We start from the raw sequence: 18,897 nt of genomic DNA on the forward strand, positions 1-18,897 counted from the left end.
AAAAATGTCTACTTGCGTTCCCTATAGTGGAAACACAAGTTGAAATGACACTAAAGGTTATGTCACGCTAAGAAAGTGAGATAGGAGGAAACTGAGGATGTTGCTCAAGACGCCAAAGTTTGCTTTGACATGAATTGTTTTAGGGTTGCAAGAGTATGCACACAAAGCCTGGAGAAGAAGGATATGCTCAAGGATACACAGCACAAGAAGTAGTGCTACTTAGTGTGCAAGTATCAAGATAAGTTTTGCTTCATGGCTATGAACATATAAATAAGTCATGAGAGAAAAAACTCCCAAAGTGAGGGAAAACAGTGTCATGATGGTCCTAGGTTTGTTCACACACATTGGTAGCATATCATGGTAGCAAATTTATGAAAATTAGGCAACTAGTTACCTCTCATATAAGTTTGTGGTTCGGAGTGCATCAAAGTAAACATTGGGTCATTCTCTCTAGTTATCCCTCTTGAATAGAGATACTATTGCAAAGATTGTCCCCCCCCCCCCCCCCCCCCCCCCCCCCCCCCCGCGACATGCTCCCATCTTTGATTGCACACTTTGATCTCATATATGTTTGTGGTTCGGAGTGCATTAAAGTAAACACTAGGTCATTCTCTCTAGTTATCCCTCTTGAATAGAGGTATTGTTGCAAAGATCGTCTTCTCTTATCCTCTCTCTCTCTCTCTCTCTCTCTCTCCCCCCCCCCCCCCCCCCCCCCCCCCCTGCCCGTTCCTTCCTCTTCTTGACATACTCCCATCTTTGATTGCACATTTTGACAAAATACAAGCATGTTCTAGTATTTATAAGGAAAGTGTGGGAGATTTATGATCTTGAAAGTGTAGGGCAATGAAAGGCTATGGTGGGTCTTGGTGAGTGTAGGTTATGAGAGGAGAGAGTGTGAAGAAGAACCTTGCAAGTAGAAGAAAGAGCCAATGCTATTAATATATGATGATGAACCTTTCTCTCTCTCACACACACACACACACATATATTATACTGATCAAGAGTGAGCACTCCAATTTGCATGCACCAAAAATAAACGAGTGGTGTCTCTCTATCTACCACAAGGGAAGCTCCCACGGGCTTGGACCTAACAGAAGAGTCTATGAAGTGAGGTAGGGAGAAAAAACTATTATTGATCAAGAGTGAGCACTCCAGTTTGCATGTGCCAAAAATAAAGGAGTGGTGTCTATCTATCTACCATAAGGGAAGTTCCCATGGGCTTGGACCTGACAGAAGGATCCAAGAAGTGAGGTAGGGAGAAAAAACTAATGATATGCGTAAGCTATTGTACTTGGTGCTCATCGATTATCTTACTTCTAGATGGTAGTCATATACACCCAATAGCAATGGTTCTATAGGGCTTTCCAAATAAGAAAGTGCATTCTCATACACCTTCCATAATGCATCATTAGATGTGATGCACATCTTAGAGGCGCCTCCAATGTGGAGGACCGAAGGCCCTCCAGATGAGGAGTGATCTGCTAGTGCAAGTTAACCAAACCTTCCCACCTACAATCACAAGTTTACCTTTTGTCTCCATGTGGAATTTAAAAAGTTGGCCCACCCACTAACTTGTGGCCTATGGGACTAGGGCCTTATTATTTAAATGGGCCTCCATTTTGGAAGGCCTATGTGAAAACCAAACCTTTACAACTAATTGTCGATGTGCCAAGGTCTTCCTGCCCCTTAACTAAACCGGTTACAAATTGCTTTTTATTGAGAGGTCCTTCTCTTAAGTTAACAACTAACACCTTGAATCACCGGTCTCCCATCTTGATTTGCTCTCTTCTCTTGAGAGTGCTAGCACATGTAGGCACATAGTAAGGATACAAAAATCTGTAAGTACGCAACAATGCTTTCCTCCTCAAGTATATGAGGCTCTAAACCATCAGCTAAAACAGATGCATCAAAGTTTGACAAAAAACAAGCAACACTATATAAGCTGCAATATTGACAATGCTCGAAAATACACCATTTCATCCATTCATATAACAGAGAAAAGATCAAACAAACCTGTTGCTTAACTCCAATAATCATACAAAACATATAGCAAGCCACTTTGCATGCCCCTCATGGGACTGCGAAAACATGTTCCTCCTCTCTTGTGCCAGAAAACTCAAAAGAAAAAAGTAGATGTAATCAGTAAAATTACATTTCCAAATGTGGGCGCTTTTGTTGCAGCCTTTCCGGCTTCTGACCTCTGCCGTCTTTTGATGATAAGGTACAGTCCATTCCAAAATGTGAAGAAGACCTTGAGGGTGAGAAAGCCTGCTGAATGTTATTATGCAGGGCAACAACCAGTAGCATGCCCCTGCCCACCACCAAGCTCCGTTTAGATCACCCACTTTCAGCAACGCGTCAAAACACACAGCTAACCATTTGAATAAGGTCGGACCCGAGCAATGCTTCAGATGCAGCAGCAGGAATTATATTCATAGCTGTCTCTGCTCATCAGACAGGTATGACATCTGCCCTCGAGTTGTCCTGGCTTATCAGCACAATTCCTTCTAGATTGGCAGGCAACAAGAATCTCCTCCATTGACAGCCTGTTGAAACAGGTTCCGAAGGTGGTACGATCATGAGCACGTTGTCTGTCCTCTGGACGACACCCATAACTGTTACTGTGCTTCCTTCTTTGATGTATCTGGCACATCATTCATAGACAACAAGAGTTGTCAAAATTGCTTCTTTGCGCAAGGACAGTTTTTCTCACACCCTCGGTCAAGCTCCTACTAATTATGGGGTTGTATACAATGTAGAGGCAAAAAGCCAGATGGAAAATTAGAAGCCACAGTGGTACATACCCTTCTTTAAGTCTCATCACCCGGTCATCGCTGGAGAGATTCCGCTCCGCAAGCCATCTGACAAAATTAGAAGGGAGGTCCCGGTTCTTCTCACTTACTTCCAAAATGGTGTTTTCCTCTACATAAGCTGACACAGTTGCCCCATAACCAGCTTTCACAAGGGCCCTCAGTCCAGACTGGTAATCTGATATATAGAAGTCCACCACATGACGCTGTAATAAAAAAAAGGAGCTGCTTTTTATGAGTGCAAATTCAACAGAGCACCTTAAATACCATAGACCACAACACACTTTTTTTTTTTGTAAAACACACACACGCACATATACATACATGCATACATGCATCATAGAGCACTTATATACCATAGACCACAACACACACACACACATACATCATAGTTACTCGGAACGGGGAACAGGGAACAATGAAATGCCATTCACTGTTTCAGATACTCACGTCTGAAACACGGAATGCGGATCCGGAACGGGAAATTAGGATGGGAACGGGGACCTGAAAACGGCCATTCCCTGTAACTATGACATACATGCAGCCATATCTATATATACACACGCGCACGCGCACACACATACACATACATACAAACACCCATATCTATATATACACACACACACACACGTGTAGATTCAAATTCACATGAGTAATATAGCTACCTCCAGGTGCCTCAATCCCCATGTAAACACTCGATGCTTTGGGCGTGCAGGCTTTGCTTTGAAGCTTCTGTACTCATGAAGTCCAGATGATGTATAGACACACCTATTTACTCTCTGATAAGACGACTCGAGGGGTATGCTCCCACATGTGACTATCTGAAAGCCAAGTCACAAAAGGCAAGTCTAAATACTTCTTCCAGAAAAATTCAAACCTAAACGTGGAAGAGACAAACACAGAGGTCTCTTTAAACCTCACTTCCTTTAGGAGCTTCTCAAATGGCACCATTTTTGCAATGCAAAAAGCTTACCTTAAAATCAGGACCAAGTTTTCAACTGATTTACTATTCACACTGCTTTAGCTACCAACGTAACTTCGTTTACTATACACACTGCTCCGTCTTCACCACATGATACATCCTCTAGAGTCTAATTCCAAGGGCGAAGCAGTAGCTTGTTTTGTGTGTTTTTTGACCGCATAAACTAAGTTTTGAAACTTTTTGGATCCAAAAAAGAAAAAGAGAACTGGGACAATAATAAAAAACAATTACATAACCACCTCATTACTGCCTACTTCCTTGATCCCCAACTCCAAATACAAACAAAACAGCAACGGATAGATTCATGAACATGTGTCTTGCCTAAAGCCCCAGTTCCACTCAAATTTAGTGTTAAAGATTCCAAATGATGCTTCCAAGGCCAGCCCCAAATTTCCAGATCCAAAAATCTGATCTTCTGACTAATCCCTTGCTCTACTAAAAGACTTCTGGAGCTGACTAGTAAGGCTCTAAACTCGCCTTCATCAAAACACACACACACACACACACACATGTACATACTATGCATGTAAATGTATGCATACATGTGTCTCTACCACCCAAATACCCTCACGACCAGTATAATCATCACCCCTGTTATGCAGAGTATTCACAAATACTACAAGCTGACAAACACCATCAGTGGCTAGTAATGGTGTAGAACTAAATATCAATGATGTAGCAATGGTGTAGTAATGGTGTAGAACTAAATATCAATGATGATCCCACACAAACCTCATACATGCGCACGCAACACACATATGCATGCATATGAGCAAATTTGAATACATAGATCAGGGTTGTACTTGATAATCGACCAATTACCGCTGTCTATCAAGACTGGCATGAGCATGGTATTTAGGAGAGAACAATTTGAAACAGTCAGAATGATATACCTAGATGAATCCAGGATAAGCCAAGATTCACGGAGTGTGAGGTATAGACTCGTTGTAGTCATCCACAAGACAATATAACCATCAGCTCCATCATGCATAGTGTTGACTAAATACCACAACATCCCCACTAACATCGTCAGTGCCCAATAATGGCTAAGATCTCTGGAGTCATGACAGAAACTCCCGAGATCAAGGGCAGACTCAGCCATAATGAAGCCTAGCACTAAAAGAAGCATAAAATGGGAAAAATCACACAAAAATGAGGTAGTTGATGGGGCATACATACCACAAAAGAAATAGTAAGAATGACTAGCTCAAGGCCACTGTAAGACAATTAGCTTATTTCAAGCTAGTAATTGTCCAGGTAGGTGAACTTAGTATCTTTGAAAAAACACCACCAACTCCCACAAGACAAAGTCTGTGTGTCTGCTGCCCTTGCTTTATGGTGCTCGTCTCTAGACTTCAGCACTAGTCCAAGACAACTATGACAACCTAGTTTCCTAACAGCCAGACACTTTCTTGTATTCTCGTCAAAACCAAATGTAAGTTATTAGTTAGAATCAGAGGTGAGAAACAGATAACTACACAAGAATCTCCACTGCTAAAACAGTAGGAACAGATAAAAAGGAAGCTAAATATTAATAATTTCTATGTCATACGTACAGTATTTTTTTGCTATTGCCACCAAAAAAAAACGAGGCCTTTACTACACTAAACACATTAAAGCCAGGGCAATAACTGACCACGATTCAAAATGTTCCATAAGATATTTGAATCCCAGATGGCAACTTTTTCCCATTCAATCATATAAACAGCTCCAGCCTCTACCCAAGACACACATACACACTTTTTGTATGAAACAGGCCATGGTTAATGCATGTCCATGATACTTTATCCCCATTCAGACCATGTGTAGAATGAATTCCCAGAAAAACATCCCCTGCAGTCACTATGCCTTTGTCTTCTTGTTGGTAGAAATTGTAATGCAATTAGAACATCATGATAGTACCTGTGCCCTCTACAAGTTGTTTGCATTATAGCAACCAATCATGAATGACCATGATGGCTCAAAAATGCTTTACGAAAGTCCCCCAGTTCTTAAATTTCTCTTTGTGGTTTGCTCCCTTCAATCATAATGTCAAACCATGCCCGAAAAAAACATTTTCCATACAAACTCAAAAATTATCCACGCTGTTCAGCTCGGACAAAAAGTGATTAGTGATTTCCTCCAAATTTTTGTCATTTTCTCACCTCCTATCTTTACCCATAAAATTTGCAATTGCAATTACTTTAAACCCAGGGCCAGCAAGCAATGCATAATGACATAGTATTTGGACTTTTCTGCGACCTCACTCTGTACTCCTGCTCTTTTTTGCAAAAATTAAAGCTTAAATCAGCCATCATAGATAGAGGAAAAAAGGGCAATTACAAATTTTACAGCAAAGTCAACACTTGTGGATGTCACTTATTGCAACAATATGCAAACCATCCATGTAAATCTACCCACGAATGAAGTTGCACTATTAATCTAAAAGTTATGGCATGAAAGACTTACACCAGTAATCTTCACGTATTGGCCATCCTTTGCTTGATTCAATCCAAGGTCTGGGTAGCTTGCCACAAACCCAGTGACAGCACCTTGTCCAATGCAAGTGTTCCAAGTAAGCAACAGCAACACCATACCAAAAAGGATTCCAACAACAATCAGCAAGACTGCATTCTGAACTGCCCCAAGAATAAAACCACCGGCAACAAAACCGATTATAAAAAGCGGCACTACTGTCCACAAGATGATCCTAGGGAAATTTCTGCTGAAGGAGTAGCTGTGATCTACGGCAAGTTTGCTAACAGCCTGATTATTTGCATGCCGGGCGGGTACTCCCCCGTCAATTGGACCAGAATACTTTCTTGAAGCTCCACCTGATGCAGAAAGAGGACCAGATGAGATGGGTCCAGATGTGATAAGGCCTGTCGCAGGGAGATTTGGTGCCAAAGGGCCTGAATTTTGCCTTGATAGGGGTCCAGAGGTCTTTGCTGATTTCGGATTTTGGTGCAAGTTAGCGTTTGCTGAATCGCCATTCTTTGACAAAGGACCTGAGTTAGAACTCTGTCTTGCTCCCATGGCAGCTTGAGGGGGAATAATATTACCTGAGAGGGGTCCAGAGTTCGAGGAAGGTCCTCTAAAGGAACCTGCTCGGGCTGCACCCCCATGAATTGGCCCTGACTTCTTAGACTTTGGAGCCTCAACAGAAATGTCGAACATTTTGCCAAGCTCACCTGACTTCTTTATATCGCCTCCTGTGTACGGCATTGCTGTGGATGTCATGGTGGGTTGTCTCTCTTTGTACTGGTCAGGAGCGCCCGACACGTAGAGGCCATTGCTGAGCTGATGGGAGAGAACTCTATTACTTCCCATGGCAAGACGAGCAGATTAGGGTTAGAGTTGAGCTTGGAGCTAAAATCTGCCGAGGATTCGAGACTTCTCTGCACAGATCGGGCTACATTGAAGCATGCAAATGGGTGGGGGAAATAGTTGAACACAATGTGCCTTGCCCATTGCGATGATGAGGGTTTCTGCAGCTAAGATTGAGCTAATGAAGAGCTTACAGAAGGATGTATGGCTATGTCAGGACAGCACAGCGACTCCTCCCCGCTTCCTCTCACGGCCTTCTATCCTCCTTGCTCCCAATCTCAACCACAGTAGCGCACGCTGCTCTCTCTCTCTCTCTACGCTCCTTGTATACTTCTACTTTACACTAGAGAATTTGTTTGAGTTAAGCACTCATGAATCATCCCACATAAGAAGCACACCTTTTTGAGGATTGCCATGTGCAACCAAGCTTGCATATTCTAAATTGGTGGCATTTTCATACTTGAGTTAAGGCCCATGTCACACCTCAGCTTGCAACATATCATTGAGCAATCAATCAAAAGGAGTACCTTCTCTTGCCATCTCTCACCCCTACCATACCACACCTCACCTATCAGTTTGTTGAGAAAGTTTCCATTGAGAAGGAGTGCCTTCTCTCACTCCTACAATACTCCACTTGTCACATGAAACTCTAGCTCTTTCGTGAGAAGGTTGGGAGACCTCCCTTTATTGCTCAAATGTCGATTATATCTGTCTTTGACATCTCTCATCAACTTTTTTGGTAGCGGTGGTGCCATTTTAGGACGTTTTCCTATTCGGAGAGTAAGGCAATATGATTGTACATTGTGATTCTGGCCAGATTTATGTTGGTCTAGGGTTAAAGTTGCAAGGAAGCAAGCACATATGCATGCATTGCCCAAGAACAAGAAGCTTGGGAGTCCATGTGAACATGAATCTTTTATGTAGTGTGCAAGTACATTGTGCCTAGACAAAGATACGTCCACAAGATATGGAACTTTCTTAAAATCATGCAACATTGGGTTCCACACAATTCTTAGTGTGCTTTCGCTATTAATGAAGATGGTCGTGGAGGATTATTGCCTTGCTCCCCAAGGTGGGCATGAGTTAAGCAGGCCAAACATGGTCAACAATACGCATGACGATGCTTCCCCCATATACATATATTGGGGTGGAGCAAGCATGCTAGAGCCCCCTCAATAGAGCCCATGATCAACCATAAACACAATAGAATAGTATATGGAGTAAATGGGAGTCATGGAGCCTCAGCCTAGGGGTGAGCCCTATATTGCAAAACACACACACACACACACACACACACACACACACACGTATCTTGGCCACAATGGTAAGCAAACAAGTTTCCATATTGCCTCACATAAGGTTGGACACAACCAATAACAACCATTCCTCACTCTAAAAACTCCTCGGAGCTATCGGAGATGCATCAGCTTCTACTAACACCCCTCTGAGCTCCGATATTGTTTGTAACCCATGGGAATTGGCGTGAGTAAGAGGAAGAGTTTGAGGAAGATTCTTTGTAAGGAGATTTGTTGGGTCAGGTTTAAGAGCATTAGTGATGCAAATCTAACTGTCTATGAAAAGAAGGGTCTTCAAATGAGAAGAGCCCTAACTCTGCCAACAACCTCCTCGAGCGAACAATCTCATAAGTAGCAGCATAGGCAACCCATTACTCTGCCTTTGTCGAAGACAAGGAAATAGTAGGCTACTTCTTGATGATCCATGCACCGACACATGAGCCAAGAGTAAAGACATAGCCAGTAGTAGATCGCCTATTGTTTGGACCACCTTTCTATCTAAGTCTCTCCATCCACTGAGAGTCACGGAGGAGGATGGACCACCAATAGCGTACCACAAACCATATTCATGAGTATGTTTCAAGTATCGCAAAATCTGTAGGGCTTTTGTCCAATGGGAGCGAAGAGGGTTTTGGATAAGTAAGCTTGACAATCCAACAAAGAAGCTGATGACTAATCGAGTGTGGAGAACTTAGATAAGATATCCCACTGGTTTTTAGCATGCCTCAAAAAGGGAAGGCCTTAGTGATGCCTCCCCTCTTTGCTAATGAAAAAAGAGAGTCTATTTTAAAAATGCATTTTTAATTTTTTTCAATGATTCATGGTTATCAAATTTTCATTGGTTGATACTTAATGCATTGACTTGTGGGAAAGGATGTGAAATGTGTAATAAGTAGTTTGTAGATCAATTTCATGATTCTCCTTTATCATGTCTCTAAAGGCTAATGTCTTTGAAATGAGATAATGTAGTGCACACTTTGTCTTCTTGTCCTTTCTTGACAAAACCGCGAGACTGCGTTACATATACTTCCTCAAATATTTCACTATTCAAGAAAGCAAGTAACAATGTTTGATTGATGTACATTCCATCCAAAATGAGCTGCCAATGCACATAGAAAATGAACAGTAGTCATACGATAAGTGGGAGCAAAAGTTTCTTCATAATCAATGCTTTTGTGTTGTGCATAACCCTTTGCAACGATTCTAGTCTTGTAGCGATCAATCTCACCATCCGGCTTGTGTTTCAACTTGTAAGCCCACTTTGTACCAGTGGCCTTTTTTCTACGAGGCAAATCACACAAAATCCATGTGTCATTTTCTATAAATGCATTATATTCTGATTGCATGGCAGTCGTCCACAATTTTCTATATTATGTGCTTCATCAAAAGAAAGATGTTCCTCCTGAAGCTAGAAACAATCAAAGAGCAACCAACGCTAACAATCTGACGCATAAGATGCATGGAGAGAACCTGAACGAGTACGACTAGACATAGGTGCATCCAATTTACTGTCACACAAAGTATGCACTGGTCATTTTGTCATACCTCTAGTCTCTTCATTCTCAACCCTTTCCACATCAAGTACATAATGTACATCTGCATCAGTAATAGGCTGATCCGTAACATTTTAAGAAACCTCCATAGGCTATACATTTGCCTCATTGGAATTTGTGTTCAAATTTCCACCATTAAAAAGAGGCAACAAAGTGTCATAAATGTCATGTGAGCTTACATTACTATCTCTCATACATGGTAACAAAGGCTAAACAGAATCTTCCACAAACACAACACCTCGTGAAACCAAGATACGTTTTGTTTGCGGATGGTATAACATGTAACCTTTGCTTTCAATGCTATAACCAACAAAGATGCATTTAACAACCTTATCATCCAATTTTATGTGTTGTGTTTGTGGCCTCAAAGCATAAGGTAACCAACCAAAAATGTGCATGTGATCATTTGATGGCTTCTTATAAGGCCATGCTTCATAAGGACTCATAGACTGCAAGGCTTTGGTAGGACATATGTTAAGTACATAAGTAGCCTACATGATAGCCTCAAGCAAAAACCAATGTGGTAAAGCTTGATTCTTGACCATACATCATGCCATGTCCATAATCGACTTGTTTTTCTTTTTAGCAACACCATTTTGTTGAGGTGTATACGGCAGTGTACATTGATTTTTTATCCCACACTAAGCCAAAGATGCATCAAATTCATGAGACATATATATCCCCCCTCGATCTGAACGGAGGGTGCCCATAGTACATGTAAAGACATTTTCAATCATACCTAGAAATGGCTTGAAGCACGTGAACACTTCGAACTTAGCTTTAAGCAGATACACCCATCCATGCATGGAGTAATCATCAATGAAAGTCACAAAGTATAGGGAATTGCCTAAGGACAGATTTTGCATAGGACCACAAACACCACCCATGCATAAGTTGCAACTTGCATGTAGCCCTTACTAAACCATCCTTGGGAAACTTCAAATGATGCATCCTACCCAACATACAACCTTCAAAAACATGCTTAGAAGGTGCTTCAAGAGGTGACAAATAAGCAACCATATCAAATTTTTGCAAATGCAACAAACTGGCAAAATTTAGATGCCCAAAACATACATGCCAAATTTTTGCATCTGAAACAGGCTTTGAATCCATAATTGCATTTGAAAAATTTTCCCCACACTTGTCATACAAAGTGAGCTTATACAACCCACAATACAAAATGCCAAATGCAACTATTTCATAACCAAAATTGCGATCATGAACTAGACATTTGTCATCCGCAAATTTGACAACAAGAACAAGTCTAACAAGTGTAGATACATACAAAAGGTTCTTAAAGTGCATCAACATGTGTGAAAGAACTACCATTCGTAGTAGTTAGCACAATCTTTCCAACTCCCTTGACCGAATAAGAGGCATTGTTGGCACAAGTGACGGTATTCCCATGAGAGACAGCCTTGAGAGATATAAACAAGGCACGATGTGAAGTAATGTGCTTTGTAGCACCACTATCAAAGTACCACACACGTGAATCTACAGCAACTGACATACATGCATCATGGACATAAGGATTATACACTCTGCACTAAATGCCCACTTTGCATCTAAATGCATCATGGACAGAAGGATTATAAGTACACTCTGCACTAAATGCCCACTCTGCATCTACATCAATATCACAATCTCCTTTCCTAGAAGATTCTACAATAGATGCTCTTGTAGTGGAACCAACCTCTTTCTTCTTGGCCTCTTTTGCCTTCAATTTGTGACACTGCTTTATCAAGCAATCATTAGCCTTGCAATAATGGCAACGTATCTTCTTCTTGCCCTTTTCATCGAAATTCTTAGATGAGGTGCTGCCACCAAAAGCATTAGAAATAAGTGATTTGCTACTCAATGAAGAACCACGAGAAGTGGCTACATTGTTGTTACCACCTTTTCTTTGAGAGCAGCAACAAAAGCCTGTTCAACTATATGTTATTAAGCCTTGCTCTTTCTTGAAAGTGACTCTTGCAAATAGCAATGTGCATAATGCATCAACCTTGATAGCTTGAGGGTTTCCTTGGGTCATAAGTCTCCAAGTACTAGCAAAAGTCTGGTAAGAATCTGGCAGTGCATCAAGAACATTCTACACAAGTGAACTGTCAAAAATGACTTTGCCTACAGAAATGAGTTTCTCATTAATGTCCTTGATACTAGCAAGAAAAGTGTCCAAGTCATCTTCCTCTTGCATAATCTTTGACTCCAACTCTTTACACAGCAATGCAATTTTAGCCTCATCGACTTGGACCAGCTAGAATATCCCAAGCCTGTTTTGATGATTTAGCTGAGCGAATGTGATGAGTAATAGTGCACTTCATAGATAATGCAATCAATGCATGAGTTTGTGCATCTCTAACATCCCACCGAGACTGCTTAGCCATAAGCAAAACAACTCTAGCAGTAACAGACATGCCACCAGAACCTGTAATATCCTCAATAGAGCGTGTATCCACATAAGACAGGCGTACAACAATCCCATGCACAACATTCCAAATGCCCTTTGACACAAGAACTTGTGTCATCATGTAAGCCCACATCGGGTAGTTATACCTATCCACTGTATCCTCAACAACAACAATCATCTTGAAAACATTTGTGTTGTTATCAACCATGGTGATTGACTGCACCTGATGTGAAAATTGCCTGAAAAGAGGAAAAACAAAGTAGTACTAGCATGTGCTATATAGGACAACCCGAAGAGGGCTATAAGGGACATGTTCTATAAGAAATTTCATTGACAAAAATTCAACATAAAAGGATAAAATTGCCTTTACAGTACTGCTTGCAGTGGAAACGGAGGCCGAAATGATCGCGAATCAAAATTTTGAGCAAACCAAGCTTTATGAGCTATCCTATTACTCAACCTACTAATGCTCACCAAAGCTCACCCAAATCAAAGAAAGTCAGCATGCAGATGTTGGCAACGCTAGTGACTATGCCAGAGAGGATGCACCCTGCTCTGATACCAATTGTTGGAATTAGGGTTGGAGGGAAACACACGTAGCTTGGAGAAGATGAAGAAGCTCAAGGCACACAACAGAGAGTATATTTCTTAGTGCACAATGGAAAGATAAGTTAGCCCTAGAATGATGGGCGTATATATAATGCACGCGAAAAAAAACCTGCTAGTGAGGGAAAAATGCCATGGCGGTCCTGAGTGTGTTTGCACACATCACTGTTGGGGTTGCCAAGCTATGGAGGCATGCTGTGGTGCAGCAATCGAGGAAGAGAGAGAGAGAGAGAAAGAGAGATACGATGGAGCAGTAAAAAAAAAACACGCTACTCTATTCCTTGATCATGCTTACAATGTATATATAAAGGCAAAAAAGGCCATGCAAAACTTGACTTACAACTGAAAGTGAACTGCATGCAATAGGGCTTGTACCCACGAGCTACAAGTGGGCTTGCATACCCAACAACCCCCCCCCCCCCCCCCCCCCCCCAAGCCCAAACCACTGACAATGGACTTGAAACAGACCATGGCAAAGCTCATTCACCTGAAACCATGAGTAGAAGTCCCCCCCTTAATAACATAGGGGTGTGTGTGTACTTCCCTCAAACAACCATCAGTGTGAGACAGACCAAAACTCGACCAAACAGCAAAGGTGGTCTCACCATTTTATTTTTATGGTAGTGTCTATAACCCATACAATTATTGAGAAATAACTGACATAAAGGAAACATAAAGACAGACTAAAGAAAAACAAACTACAGGACATCACTGCCTACGAAAAGCATTGGTGCTACATCATCTTCATCACCTTCAAGCATATTGATCTGTCGCTTGTTCTTCTTAAAGCATTTGTCCGACGGATGATTAGTCTTTCCACAATAAGTGCAAGGATTTTTGTTGGAACAATCCTTGGTTTCATGATTGCTACGTCCACATATAGCACAAGGTCTAGTGCTAGTAGTAGACCTGGTGGAATTGGTACGAAAGAGCTGATTCATGGTACTCGTTTCTCTTCTTCCTACAATGAGTTAACAATACCATCCAAAGAAGGCAGAGGATCCTTCTCCTTTAAAATAGTGACAATTTGACGAAATTCTGCAGGGAGGCTATTCAGAGAAATGGCTATAAGATCTTCATCTGGCATAGGGGCTTCAACATAAACTAGCTGTGTTTTGATGCTCTTCAATCTATTAGTTAAAGCTGCAATGTTTTCATCTTCATGCATGCGAATAGAATATAAATCCATTTTTAAACTCATTTTGGAATACTTAGCTTTGGCACCGAAAAGCTTCTCTAACTCTATCAAGGCAGCACTTGAAGAATCAACATCATCCAAATAATGAATAAAGTCATCGTCTAAGGAAGTTAGAATGATACCAAAAGCTTGTTCGTCTTTCCTTTGTTGCTCGGTAGAGAGGGCTCGAGTTACTGCAGCTGTAGTGCCTGCTTCGTCGGGTGCGAGAGGCTTGACCACGTTCCATAGGTTTTTCCGCATTAGATAACCTTTAACTTTGATCTGCCAAGTGTGGAAACCGGTCCCGTTATATTTGTTGACTTTCGATCCCATGTCGAAGGCTTTAGAAGCTTGTAGTGTTTTGAGAGGTGTTGATATTCTGAGGGTCGGAGCCAAGTCTGTCCAACCAACGGGTTGATGTTACTACTGTTGGTCGGAAAATTCTCAGTTTAAACCTTTAGGACTGCTTTAAAGAGGTGGTTGCAACTGCATTCATTCAATACTCATTTATAGCAGCTTCACCTTGAACATAAGCCTCCAAAAGCACCGGGCTTATCTATTGTGAGCACCGACGAGCACCAAATTCGGGAACTGTGGCTATGGTGGATCCCACCGAGGATGTGAATCCCTACTTGGAGACTTTAAATGGGTGGACACTTAATTTTTTAGTGTGAAAATCAATTTAAAAAAAATACTCTGTAACACTAGCAATGGCGTAGTCGACTGTCGAAGCCACATACATGCTCAAGGCGGGCTATACAAGCCAATTCAGGAGTCGTTGAAGTGTCAAAAACTCACCAAAAGGCCAGGGCACACAGGTTGATGGTGTTTTTTCTTGATTTGATGCAGGTCGACGCACTGCTTGCTCCTTCTAAGCGGCTGTACCCACGTTGCTATGTCGAGAGCCGAGGTCGGGTAGGGCTCTGATACCATGTGTTGGGGTTGCCAAGCTATGGAGGCATGCTGTGGTGCAGTAGTCGAGGAAGAGAGAGAGAGAGAGAGAAATACGGTGGAGCAGTAAAGAAAAAACACGCTACTCTATTCCTTGATCATGCTTTACAATGTATATATAAAGCCAAAAAAGGCCATGCAAAACTTGACTTGCAACTGAAAGTGAACTGGATGCAATATGGCTTGTACCCACGAGCTAGAATGGACAAGTGGGCTTGCATACCCAACAATCACTACCACATATATGGTAACAAAGGTCCACTCGGTGGGCAAGGCCCTTGTCTAAATTAGCTATGTGAAAGCGAACCTTCTGTGTTTTCTTTGTAGCAAACACAAAAGGTTGCTCTGTAGCAACAACATCCCCTACCTACAAAATGGAAAACAATATGGAAGTTTTGCCCCTACCCACCGTCATTTCTCATGTGCCTTTTGTCAAGGGGGTAATAACCACCATCATGAACCACCATCATGGGTTTGTTCCTTCCTCTTGTCTTATGTTTCTAAGAAGTTTAGTAAGAGACCTACCTGAGGAGTTCTCCAAGCAATTATTTGTGTTTGATCCATTGATCACCACCATTAGGGAAATTTTGGACTCTCAAATGCGCCATATAAGGACTTTGACTTTCTCAAATGCGTACGGTAAACGTTTTACAAATGAAATCAAAACTTGTTGGACCTTGTGGATTTAGAATGTACTCATCAAGATCTATCCATTCATATATAACAGGCCATCAGATTCCTTATATTCTAGAAGATTCTATTTTTTGATGTGACAACTCTGTCTTATAAATGGAATCTCTCCCCACATTTCAACTTTAGTGGGGAGGCTATAACTTCTGCAAATCAACTCCAAATTTGTCGGAATTTGGGGATTCAGAACCTACTTTTGTAAGATCTTTCCAATGATAAGTTGGTTGATAGGGTTTTGACAAAGTGTTTATGTACTTCACCGGATTGCCCACTTTGGACAAGAGAGGCAAAGTCAAACCTCCTTATAGGGCCCCCTTGAGAGTCCAAATTTTCCCTAATGACAATGTCTTTTTAAGTAGGAAAAACTTGAAAACTTTTTCAATGGATGATTTGAAATATTGGATCGTGGCATAACATTTATCCCTTTGTTGAAAGGTAGAATATCCATTTTTTAGCCGTTTTATTTGATCAAAATACTAATTTTCTTTGGTTTATTCAACAAAAATTGAAGTTTTATCATCTTCAACCTATTGGAGGGATATGAATCATCTACAAATACATTTCTAGGCATCCATTGACAGTCAAAAATGTAATTATCCTTTTTCTTTATATATTTATCCATATGTTCAAAATTTATTGGAGCCTAAAATCTCTTGTTTCTTATTGCAGTGCTGGCAAGCTCATTGTGTCCTTCTTGAGTAAGGAGTATAGTGATTTTAAGATAGAGGATGATCACCATCCATTAAATATTTCAACCAAACTATACCTCTGCAATTTGATTCAACTTCTTGTGGTTGGACAGTGATTACCAAAGCTTGGAGATTTATAAAATCCAAATTTAGAATATCTACATTGATTGTATATTTAAAATTTAATTAACAATCGATAGTGTTTTCAAAGAGCATTGTTAGGGTTTCTCACCAGTTGTTGCACTCTATTTGTTTTGCAACTGCATGAATATCTTGAGTCTTGGGTTTGGTGGGTCAACAAAAAGGCAATTTCTTTAGGTTTAATTTCAAACCATTTCCATGGGAGTAGCAATAGGTTTGCAGTTCTCAAGTCCAAACTTACATAGTTATGTCTCTATGTAGCTTGTTTAACACAAGGGAATACCCCATCAAACTGCTTAAATTGTATGCCCAATGAATGATGCAAAAGCCCCAAGTCTTCATCTTGAAAGTAGCATTCAAATCAGCCTTGAATTCACCAATGTGTGTCTCATTTGGACCAGTAATCAACAAATCATCTACATATAGAACCACGATGAGAAATACATCAATAGGGACAAAAACGGCTACAAAAGGGTTGTTTGCTAATCACTTGATAAAAGAATAGGCAAATGAAATGTTGACACATGTACAAAAAGATGACATTCTTGTTTTCTCTAACTCTAGGCTTTCTTAGATGGTTTTGACTAGAAATGTCCAAATTGCACTCTATTTTGTTAGAAGCCATTAAATCAATTGATGGTTTGGCCATTTTTTAGGATAACATAAAAGCTTAGGCACAGAGTGCAAAGGTACTTTTACATTTTCTAGAACTAAAAATTGTTTGAGCATCGGATATGATGTGCTTGAAGATACAAAATCTTCTTTTAATGGCACTAAAAACTAACCACTAACGAGAAAACATAAACTAGAGTAGTCTTTTTTATTACTCTCCATTTTTTCAAGCCTTTAGTTTTATTAACGGTTTTCCCTCCTCCTTTCTATGTTTTCTGAGTTTCAATGGCTTCTTCTTATCGTCTCTCTAACACCATCAATTCTTGTGTTTTTCACAGTATAAGAGAAAATGGACTTTGAAAACCTATGTGTTTTTGTGTAAATGGCTGGGTAGCCATGCTTCCATCTCATACATGTGCACATAGAGTGAAGAGGAACAGACGAGATGTAGTAAAAAACCACTAGAAAGGGCATATTTTTGCATTCAAAAGTGATAGACATTAGGTTGGTGACCAAAGTACAATATGTTTACTTGGCCAAGGACATGGTATTGAACTTAGATCAATATCCTTATCTAATTCATCATGTAAGTATGAACTCATAGTTTGTTCAATGAGAACGAATGGTTTTAAGATCATTCTTTCTATCTTTGCGCCCGTTGGCTGAGCACCCCACATCCCTTTCTAGCTAGTGAAGACCTAGCCCACTTTTTCATGGGGTGCCAGGCAATCAGTGGCATGGCTAGGAAAATTTTCAAGTGGATTCAAAGGAAATGGCAAATTAAGTCCTTTAACACTGATCTGTTCTTTGGTAGTAATAGGTTGGGAAGTCCCGCTCTTCTTGTTTGCACTCAAATAATCAGGTACGACTTCTTTCACCATATTTGGCAAGCAAGGAACCGCCACGTGTTTGAGGGGGATCTGGATGTGGCAAGCTTTTGTGGAATCATACAAGAGAGCAGAGTGACGATCCACATGATCGGAGGCAAACAAGCCTCAGAGGACTGGTCTAGAACAATACATGTCATGATGACATCTTGTAATAAGTAAAGCCTAGGAGTAGTTGTGGCTTCTCTGTCAAGCAGAAAACTTGTAATCCTTTGACCCTCAGGGCTCGGTCTGAGCTCAAGGTTGGTGTATATTTCTAATGTTCTTAATACTATCCACTCACAATTGTGAGTTTTGCACACAAAAAAAAAGATCATTCTTTCTATTTTAATTTGCAAATGTCCTTCCATCCATAGCTATGGAGTGGAAACCTATAGAAAGCTTAAGTATCAATATTGATGACTTCGTAGTGTTTAAGTAGTCTCTTGGTTCATCACAAGTAAGAAATTTAAAATAAACTAGGGTGTGCAATTTCAAAGATTAAAGAAATGTGTGCAAGGGTTGAGCTACACATTTACGAAAAAACTAGGGATTCAATAATTGAAATAAGACGTAGCTAAATAGATAATTGAGTAGATTAATTAATGGAGAGAGATAGATTTATATACACGAGATTATAGAGTAGAGAGAGAGAGAGAGAGAGAGAGAGAGAGAGTACACACGATATACGTGGTTCACCCAATGTGGGCTACGTCCACGGGAAAGCAGCCACTCAATGGCTTTAGTACTTCAAAACAAGAAGTAGTTTACAAAGGGATTATAACCTTAATGGAGCTCCCGCCTTGCTTCAC

At 40.7% G+C, this 18,897-nt stretch overlaps 1 protein-coding gene across 1 annotated transcript; it reads right to left on the minus strand.

The window, feature by feature from the left end:
* Window positions 1-1,957: 1,957 nt before the first annotated feature.
* Window positions 1,958-7,475, minus strand: LOC147420347 (protein SHOU4-like). Its single transcript, XM_086504120.1, has 4 exons — window positions 6,241-7,475; window positions 3,476-3,631; window positions 2,805-3,016; window positions 1,958-2,644 (listed from the first exon to the last, which is right to left on the minus strand). Exons 1-4 carry the CDS (start codon window positions 7,099-7,101, stop codon window positions 2,452-2,454), a joined length of 1,422 nt encoding a protein of 473 aa, XP_086360246.1. The 5' UTR covers window positions 7,102-7,475; the 3' UTR covers window positions 1,958-2,451.
* Window positions 7,476-18,897: the final 11,422 nt, after the last annotated feature.

Source organism: Adiantum capillus-veneris, chromosome 28, assembly GCF_014529385.1.
Source record: "Adiantum capillus-veneris isolate H3 chromosome 28, ASM1452938v2, whole genome shotgun sequence".
Classification (NCBI taxonomy): Eukaryota; Viridiplantae; Streptophyta; class Polypodiopsida; order Polypodiales; family Pteridaceae; genus Adiantum; species Adiantum capillus-veneris.